The following is a 10,486-nucleotide window of genomic DNA, read 5'->3' on the forward strand; positions in this document are numbered from 1 at the left end:
TATGTTTTTTTGCTTATATACTGTGTTTGATCTGTGCATATTTCTCTCCTGAAACAGACAAGACTATTTTTTACTAGAGAAAACAATATTATGATAGAAGACACTGTCCAATGGCATTCTAATAGTATTTTAGCCAGAAGCAATGGCTTGAATTTAAAAACATCTTGATGAATTTATTACAAACAGCTTTTCACTTAAGATTTTTTATTTGAATTCATTTTATGAACTGGAGTCGTGTGGATTACTTGTGGATTATTGGGATGTTTTTATCAGCTGTTTGAACTGAGAGGATCCATGGGTGAGCAAGTGATATAATGCTAAATTTCTCCAAATCTGTTCAGAGGAAGAAACAAACTCATCTACATCATAAAAGGCCCAAGGGTGACTACATTTCAAGCAAATTTTAATTTTTGGGTGAACTATTCCTTTAATCTGCAACTTTAATTTCAGCTTGCCTGGACCAACTCTTTCCTTGCAGTTCTGCTGATCTATACACCTGGGGATTTGAGCTAAGGTTCGTTTCCAGCAGCTAAACCCACGTACCCTTCACCCACTATGACCCATATGAGACAGGTACAGGCCTTGATGAATTAGGCCCTGAATCGCAGCTCCATCCTGAACCTCTGCAATCGGGAACACATGTGAGAGCTTTAACGTGACGTGAATGACACACATCAGCTGAGCAGGTTGAAAAATTAATTACAAACCAATGTGTTTGCCAGCCAGTGGGACGAGTTTGCCTCATACAGATGTGGGAATGTATTAGGCATGCTGGGTAATTAAATGAACTGCGCTGTGCCGCCCTTGGAGGGAGGACGTGGCTTAAAGCCCTGGGGGTGGCCGACGGAGTTCTGCCTCTCTGCTCTCCAGAGAGACGAGATGTGCCCTTATTTAGGAGCAGTTTGGCTCAATAATAGAGGAGAGGTGGAATTGATCATATCTGTCTAGGTCAAAAGGTCTCTGTTGATTTTGAGATGTAGCACACAAGTGAACCAACTTTGCTCGATAATAATGTGAAACGAGTATATTCGTACAATACTGCAGAAAAGAAACCAATAAAGATGAAATCTGCATAAATACTCATATTAACTCTACAATATTTTCATTGCAACTTACCTGATAATTGTGTATAAATAGACAAAGCATCATCCACAGGGAGACGAAACACTTTACGGATCAATTTGTCCCTAAAGAATATTAGGTTGAGCCACAAACCACAATTACACATTTGGTTCGCCACATTCATCCTTCCCCATTCTCCTCCATCCTCCCCCAATTCATTCTCCATCTTGTCCATTTCACATACCTCCAGGCTCCTTACATGTATCCCATCCCCCCAAAAAAGCGATGAGAGGAACAGATATTTTATATAATGCAATGCGATTGTGTTGTGCTGATGAAGACAGGTCAATATCTACAAGCGTCAGGTTTGAGATTGTATCTGGATGTTGAATGAATCTCAATATAGAATAATAGCCTGTAAACTGTGGTGTCTTCGTTGCAGGTTGTGACACGTTAAAGATCCTCTTCCTCGACTGACCTCTCCCTCGAATATAAATCTTCAGAGGAGTTCTGCCACAGGCTTGATTTATGTCTGCGCCTGCGACTCTCATGGAGAAATAGTAAGAAATATTAACATGAGCGGCGAAAAAAATTCAGATGAATTGTAAGCATATTTATCTCTATATCACTTAATTCCAAGGCCAACAAGATCTTTCAGTTTTAGAATAATTTTGAGCTGTGGGCTTTCTAATTATGAATTCAGTTAAGCCATGTAACAATGAATTGAATGTGAAATCCAATCTATTTCACTTTTTTGCTTTGCTGGCTAAATTTATTGCAACTTAAATGGATAAACTCTTGCATGTTAACTGGAGTGTGCTTGCATGAGATTTATCCTCAGGCTATTTTCTGGAGAATCTCCTCCCCCTCTGAGAAAGAGAAAGGCTGAGTTTTCATTAAGATTGCTGTGGAATGTTCTTCACAACAGGACTCCATATTTTCTCATTGCTGGAAGTGTAATGAATTTACATGAGATTTAAATAAGTTAATGAATTTTCTCAACAACACGTCCCATGGGTTTGCGGGGACCCTGTGGATTCATGTATGACAACTGTGTATTTTATCACCACTTTTCATTAAGGACGCGGAGTTGTAAACCCTAAACCTTTACAAGTTTTGTACAGAAACATACTTTACATATTGAAATGAAATATTCTTGTTTTACTAAAACACTTTATTACCGATCAAAAGTTTGAGGTAAGATTTTTTTAAAGAAATTAACACTTGATTAAACTGATCAATTAATTAAAAGTTTTACAGTAAAAACATTTTAAAAAACAAAATAAGATTTCTACTTCAAATGCTGTTTTGAACTTTCTATTCATCAAAGAATTCTGAAAAACATCTATCATGGTTTCTACCAAAATATTTAGCGGCACAACTATTTCCAGTGTTGATAAGAAATGTTTCTTGATCACCAAATCGATATATTAGATATTAGAATGATTTCTGAAGGATCAAGTGACACTGAAGATGGAGTAATCAAATTCAGCTTTGCCATTACAGGAATTTTGAAATATAATAAAATTGCAAGAAGTTATTTAAAAAAAAAGTCCCCCTGTAGTCAAATATTTTATCCCTTAAAACTTATCTTTGATCATCAAAATGACATATTTAAATGTTTTTTCTTGTGAAAATAATTGTATATAACATTGAAATATTTCAATAGCCAAACACATGAAAAAATAATGTACTTGTATTTAAATGTGGACTATTACATTTAAAATTCTTTCATTATTCGCTCTCATTAAAAATATTATATTGGTCACTTTTTAAAAGTATGATTTCTGTCATATGGGTTTTGAACAACATGAGCGGGCAGACAATGGCAGATTTTTCATTTTTGCCTGAACTATGCCTTTAATTATAGAGACAGAAAAAGGTGCCTTCCCATCCTTGAGGCAGTAATCCATAACGCTGCACTCCTGAAGTGTGTAATTTCTCCTCATCCCCTACAGATCCCACCAACGCTGGCCTCTTATCATTGTCTCTCAGACTTCAATAACTGCTCCTGTACCATCTCTGTATTATTTTCTCTGTTGCTCTTCTGAAAGCACCGAGCTTGTTTGGCTTCTATAATTGCTTGTCAAATCCCTCACTATTTGAAGTCCTGTAACATGTTGTTTATGGAGGGTCCCTGTGGTACACACACATCTCTCTTTCAACCTCTCTCTTTTCTTCTTCTTTCTACCTCTGTGCTTCCTTTTATTTGAGGCTTTCATGCTTGCGAGATGATGCATGATTTCCAAATGGCTTAGGTATAATTGTGAGAGATGTTAAATGGGAAAACAGATCTCCCTAACAAGGCTCTTAGGAACCAGCTGGATATCAGAGCAAACGAGAAATTGAATTCAAAAGCAACATGTTGGCACATCACCTTTCTCCAACAGTTTACAGCAGGCTCTTCTCCAGAGAATTCTGACTGTTTTATTCATGATGTGGAGATCGAAATGCTGTAAAGGGTTCATAAACAGCGAAGGCGACCACAAAAACACCAGAAGGTCATAGTGAGGGCAACAAACAAACAGAAAAGTTACAGAGGCAGAGAGAATGAGAAAGCATCAGTAACAGATATGAAATCTGTCTATCTCTCCTCCCAGAGGTATAAATAAGTAATGAGCATATTGTTAAAATTCATGTTACACTTTCATTCCCTCCAGTCACTATCTCTCTCTTTCCCTCTCTCTCTTAGTATAATGCATGCTAATGTAGTGAGATCAGCTCATTACATGTTATTCAAGGTGCAGAAAGAACGCATAGTAAGTCACAGAGCCATGTGATTGCGGTTGGCGTCGGGATACAGAACGCATACACAATGGCCAGCTTTCCCCTGAATGAATCTCCCTTCCTCCCCCACTTCCTTTGATATTCTGCTGTTCACGTCCTTCACAACCAGTCAAACAAAATCATATTTTATTGAATGAAAATAGAAAATATATTACATATTGAATTTGTAATCACTGTAGACCCCCCCCTATATATAGTGGTAAAAATGACATTATATATTGTTTGATTCTGTTTATATAGCATAAATATGACAACACTGAGCTGCGCATGTGGAGCTGTTAGGTGGATCTCAGTGTGAGATGCACTTCCATGTAAACTGATAAATGTCAGTCAACAGCGTGTTATTTTGTTGTTTGTCAAAGGGCAGTAGAATGTATTAAAATAAACCTACTTGTCTGATTCCCAAAGATGGACTGGACAGGTCTATCCTGTGTCAGCAAGGATAATCACGGCTGCCAGGTTGTCTTCAAGACATAGAAGCATAGTCTAAGAGAAAGAGAGAGAACAGAGAAGGACAGTGACAATCTTTGTAATGGCACATATACAATACTCAGAATATGAATTTAAATATTTAAATTTAATCTATAAATAAAAACTACACTTAAAGCAATTATATGAGTTTATGTAAATTCCATTCCATTTTATTCTGCTTCCTTAAATTCAAATTTGAATTACATTTCTGTATTCTGTTTGATTTATCAATCCAAATTCAATTAAATTCAATTGGAATTTAAAAAGCATTTTCAATTCATGTCTGAATGGTGCACAACCCTGACATGTAAATATGCATATACATGCGTATATATAGAGAAATGCAAGATGCAGTGCAAAATTTCATCATTATGAACCAGAGCCTGCATTATAAATAATAAAAAGAAAGAGAACCATGAATGACATGAGAGACTGTAATAATAAAGCCAAAGGAAACTTCACAGTAGGGTTTTGTAGGCTGGTTTATATTGATTTAGTGTGGTAATCCCTGTTCTCTAAATAAACCAGTACCTCACAAAATCAAATAAACCATTTTAAAAGGCAGCTCTGGTTTTGCATGACTACCTATGGTGCAGTGAGGAGTCAGAGGGACAGCGTGAGATAACAGGTTATCTGCAATACGCACAGGGACCTCATCACACCTAATAACTAACACGTCATGGTTTACCCAGAACACACCACTGGTGCTCAGCACAGCTACAGGTCAATAATGACTCCCTTTAGTAGCATTACACTCTAGGACATCATTTTACGTTGCGCTTGTTAACTATTGCTTTATCATTGCTTACTGTAAATCATAAAACAAAACACTCCAGTCCTACAGGCCGATGCCAAACACCTGCTTACCAAACAACTGTGTATAATAACCCATAGCGAAAACTATCTGTTGTTGTTTACATGTCAAGGACTATATCTTCTAGTGGAGAACAATAAATAAATAAATGAATAAATAAAATACAGTAAAATATAATATTCTGTTATAATTTACATGCCAAGAACTATATCTCCAGGTGAAATAAAATGAAATTATAAAATATAAAATAAAATACAGCAATTCTGCATCACATACAATCAAAAACATTTCAGTAAGAGGTTGGTTAAACAGTATTCAGTAGTATTTAGATTATGACATGGCCTCAATGTGTCTGCACCTATAATGCTACCTGCTCCTCCATGTGGAATAAAACAGTATTTTTTAATTATTATTATTTGTTTTCATGCTACTGTACAAAAGTCTTCCAAAAAGTATTATTAATTTCTTCAAGTCTAAAGCTTTTTTTTTAATTAGGAAAAATGAATGGGAGCAACTTCAATATTATTTTAATAATACATTTATTTTTCTAATATATTTAATATTTAATGTTATCATAATTTTTTTATTATTAATGCAATAAATTAAATTTTTATGCATTTTTATAATGAATAACATTTATTTTTATTAAAGAAGCGATAAGGCACTCGATGCACTATATTATGACTGTTGTGATTATATAGTGCACTTATTGTCCTATTGCAAATATTCTTGCAGTATGGTTGCAAGAGTTAAGGCGAAAAAGAATGGCCACAAGAGATTGTCATGCTTCTCAAAGCTCCTTGGTCTACATGGTCATAAATTCTGTTTGTGTGCTGACAGCCAGAGACTGACAACATCTTCAGCCCCTTTCACAACAGGCAACAAAGACCCTGAGTGCAGAGCTGCTCCCAGTACAGGTGCCAGAGCGAAAGAGAGAGAGACAGCGAAGAGGGGCTGGGAAATAAGATATGAGGGAAGCAGGAAAGGAAGGTGGGAGGGTGAAGCTATCACCTATAAGTACAAGAGAGAGGCTGAGCGAGCGAGAGAGAGAGAGAGAGAGAGAGAGAGAGAGAGAGAGGAGAGAGAGATGAGAGCTGGCTGGTGAATATTGGCTGGTATTGCTGGGAGAGGAGGGGCCTGCTGTAAAGCTGTAATGGGCTCCAGCTTGTGCAGTGGTGCCGATCCCCACGTTTCCTCCAACCCAGCAGCTTTCCCTCTCTTTGCAGACACACATGTACGTGCGCTGGGCTGGCGCCACTCCTGCAGAGCTTTGAGACATTTTCGAACGGATTTTTCAGATTCACCGTCCCACCATCTGACTGAATGACTTCGTTTTTCTCTTTGGAAACGCACAGCTCCACTTCATTCATCTTCAAACGCTCAAGCAAGCTGGATTACATCCCAAATCTCCAGACGCGAGGAGCAGAAACATAAGGGAACATCATTAGCAGTGGACTAATATGCACTTTAAAGGTTTCTTTCATATCTTGAGGCTCTGTTGAATGTGGATTTCTCTCTGAAGCTGGGCAGATGTAGGGCAGTGTCCAATTCCTTCCCTGCTCAAGATCAGATACTTCCAGACTCCCCTTCACCTCTTTCAATCATCCTTCCATCATGCGATGGAGAGATCTGTCCTTGTAGACTGACATACGGTTCGGAGAACGAGCTGAGCTCACCTCAGTAGTGCAAGAGAGGCTGTTTCTGACATGATCTGACAGGTGCACTCTCTCATTCATTTTCTGCCATGAACACGCAGTTGGAATTCCGGGAAGAAAGGAAGAGGGCTGGTTTGATGTGATCTGTGAACGACAGGCTCTTATCTGCAAAGTGAGTGCAAATGAGAGGTGGGATTACAGCCTCACTTTATAGAAGGACAAGGAAAAGATGATGACACAGTCATAGAGTGCTTATGTAGATAAATACATGCAGGTGTTAAATACAATGTGCTGTGGAGAGGGAATATGAAATTAGGCACGGCATCAGCAACCATAGACTTGCAGTTATAATAACGGCTAATGAACATCTAAACACATTAGCAGTGAAATTGTAATCGTAAATAATGATGGAACGGGAATACTCAAGTCAGAATTGCAGCAGGCACTAGTTACAGACTCAAGCAACATGTTTTAAAGCACTTCAAATAGCATGACGTGCATGTCTGCACCTAGCGTTGTTATATGTAAATGAAGGAAACAAGCTCTCTAATAATAAAATCAGTGTGTGAAGGAAAGCATCTCTCAGGGGAATACGGAGTGGCAGAAAATAAACATTTGTTTATTGCATCTTTTATTTAATAATTCATGTTTTAGTCTACGACTTTGGCAGAGGCACCAGGGAGTTCACGTTAGGCAGATCATCTCTGATTATATTGTTCAGACACAGTGGGATCTGTAAATTTAATCCTGTCACACCGTGCTGCTTGTTTCAAGTGCAAAGACTTAGGAGATATGAAACATTTTCTATCTAATAATTTAATATCTGATTCGCATCATCATATGTGAAGTTTTAAAGCCAAAAACATTAAACCAACTTCCCTGAGTGTGTATCTTGGAGTAAATTCAAAGCTGAGTAAAAGCACACAGACATCAGAGGCTCCATTCATCAGCAATCAAACCTTGACTTTCTCACGGCTGGATGCTGCAGCGTCTCTGATCCTGCTTCCCGGGTTGGACCTCAATTAAAACAGCAGCCAGGCCTGAATGAGGGAAGCAGACAAAGAAAAGAACATCAAAGCCCTTTCATGGAGTGCAGAGTCTTAACCTCTGATCTCAGGGAGGGATTACTGTAATTGGACAGCAGGGATCGACACCTACGTTGGAGAATCAGGAAGTGAAGAGCATCGAGGAATCACACCCCCTCAGGAAACCACGAGCCACGATGGGCTGCAACATGTGTGTGGTGAACAGGCCGGAGGAACAGTACAGGATCATGTTTCAGGTGAAAATACAAACATAAGTTCATATTAATTTTCTCTTTATTTTTTAACTTTGCACTTGCAATCATATGCTTATTAGAGATAATTTTAGGAGGTAAAAGTTTCACAAAGTTAATCAAATTAATAACGCAGCATAAATATCAATATATCACTTATAATGTGATATTTACAACCATTCAAAGGTTTAGGGTCAGTAAAAAAAGATTGATACTTTTATTCTCCAAGGATGCATTAAATTGATAAAAGGTGACAGTAAAGACATTTATAATGTTACAAAATATTTCTATTTCAATTCTGTTCTTTTGAACTTTCTATTTATCAAAGAATCAATCACAATTTCCACTAAATAAATAAATTAATCAATTAAGAAGCACAACTGTTTGAACATTGATAATAAGAAATGTTTATTGAGCACCAAATCAGCATATTAGAATGATTTCTGAAGGATCTTGAGACTCTCAAGACTGGAGTATTGACTGCTTAAAATTCAGCTTTGCTATCACGGGAATAAATTACATTTTAAAATATATTAAAATAGAAAGTAGCTATTTTAAATTGTAATCATATTTCACAATATTACCATTTTTACTGTATTTTAACAAACTATTGAACATCCAATTTTAAAATCATGGGCAATAAATAGGGAGTCAGTCCTTCCTTTGCTACAACAGCTTCAACTCTTCTTGAAAGGGTTTCCAGTTGATGCTGAAACATGGCTACAGAAATATCAAATGTTGATTTGACCATAACTCAGTTCTTTTGGATGGCCAAATAACCAAAGATGATTATTTTTTTTAATCTATAACAGTGACGTGTTCCTCAATAGTTCAACACACAACTATACCTACTTCTGAAAAGTTGGGAGTACAAGGTCCTTTCAAGGTCTTCTCAAAAAACAAAACAAAGTTCTGTTTAGTACTAGTAATAAAAAACCTCACATTCTGCTGTCTCATATGACACAAGGGTTTATGCATGTTACTCTTACAGGGATTGTAGATCTGCCAGCAAACTGGAAACTGTTTATCGTAACAGAACGGGTTTAAGATGTGTCAAGGGGCCTTTGAGTTAAGGTGGTGCTTTAGGCAAACAATTTAATGAATTAATCCTGTGTTAAAAACCACAATCCCCTAAACAGCACAAAAACTTCCTACTCAGCAGCCTTTAATTGACATGGCAGAGAGATTTCCTAATAGTCTGAGAGAGAAAATGCTATGCTCATTTTTAAACCTCTTCCACTAGTAAGGTGTTAAAATTTGGTTTCCATTCTGTAATTTTCCCAACCACATGACAGATCATGTGACTATGATTGATAGCTAGGGGATATTTATACTGCTGGAAAGTAGAGCAGGATGAGAGAAGGGCAGATCAGCTAATAATAAAACCTATCAGGTGTGTAAAATATCTGTGGCTGTGGCACTGAGAGCAGAGATGGGAAAGGAATACTAAAATCAAGGTTTATTGAATTCAGAAGCAGAGTACATGTGTATCAGAGCAAAGCAGATCCTTTGACTATGCACAATAAAAAAGCATGGCATGCCTCTGAACACATGGTTTAAAACTGACAATGGAAATGTGGCTGCAGTGGAATGTCACCTTGAATTAAAGTATCTAAGGGTCCGAATCAGTAAGTATGTATGACAGCTGTGCAAACAAACTATTACAGCATTTTGCAAGGTCACACTCATGAATATGCAAATATTAACTAGTTTATAGGTTATAGTTCAAATATTAACTATTTATATATTTTTTTGAAGAGAATGTGAGTCCATGCACAGCTCACTGCCATGATGCTCAGGTGTTCTGGGTTGTTGCTATGCAGTTGCTGTTCATAGTGGTTGTTAGAACATTGCTATAAGTGGTTTCTATGTGTTTAGGTGGTTATATAATTTATGCATCATGAAAAAACAAACATTATAAAAACAAAACAAGCATATAAGCATTTTATATGTAGTAAATAACGGAAAAGTGTCTGCTTTATAAAAAACAACAACAGAAGAATTCCAAACAAAAACTCTATTTAACAAAACTTAATTACATGTATGATTTAAAAAAATAAATAAAACATGCATATAAACGTTTTTAAATGTACTAAACAGTGTTATTTTAGTATCACTGAGATACATTTATTTTTATTATTTTGAATTAGTTTTATTTTTATATATTTTTTATTTAGTTTTCATTTTTAATTTACTTAAAGTTTTGTTGTTGTGTATGTAATTATTATTATTATTATTTTAAAAAATATGTCTATATAGTTTTTATTAATTTCGATTGCAGTTTTAGCTATTTTAGCAAATTAAATTAAATGAAAATGAGCAATGTTGCCATCACAACTAGCTGAAATAAAATAAGTTTCAGGTATTTTATATTTTATTTTATTTCAATTAAAGTTTATTTTAAGTAACTAAAATATTATA

At 36.3% G+C, this 10,486-nt stretch overlaps 1 protein-coding gene across 2 annotated transcripts in view; it reads left to right on the forward strand.

The window, feature by feature from the left end:
* The first annotated feature begins 7,327 nt into the window (after positions 1 to 7,327).
* LOC107695297 (PDZ domain-containing protein 4-like) overlaps positions 7,328 to 10,486 on the forward strand; it is a 15,156-nt gene continuing 11,997 nt past the window's right edge. For both annotated transcript variants that reach the window (XM_016495151.1, XM_016495152.1), the window contains exon 1: positions 7,328 to 8,071. In XM_016495151.1, the coding sequence (XP_016350637.1) occupies positions 8,012 to 8,071 (60 nt within the window). In that variant the 5' untranslated portion in view covers positions 7,328 to 8,011. The remainder of the gene's footprint in view (positions 8,072 to 10,486) is intronic.

The sequence above is a fragment of the Sinocyclocheilus anshuiensis genome, unplaced genomic scaffold, assembly GCF_001515605.1.
Source record: "Sinocyclocheilus anshuiensis isolate Anshui unplaced genomic scaffold, SAMN03320099.WGS_v1.1 scaffold122, whole genome shotgun sequence".
NCBI lineage: Eukaryota > Metazoa > Chordata > Actinopteri > Cypriniformes > Cyprinidae > Sinocyclocheilus > Sinocyclocheilus anshuiensis.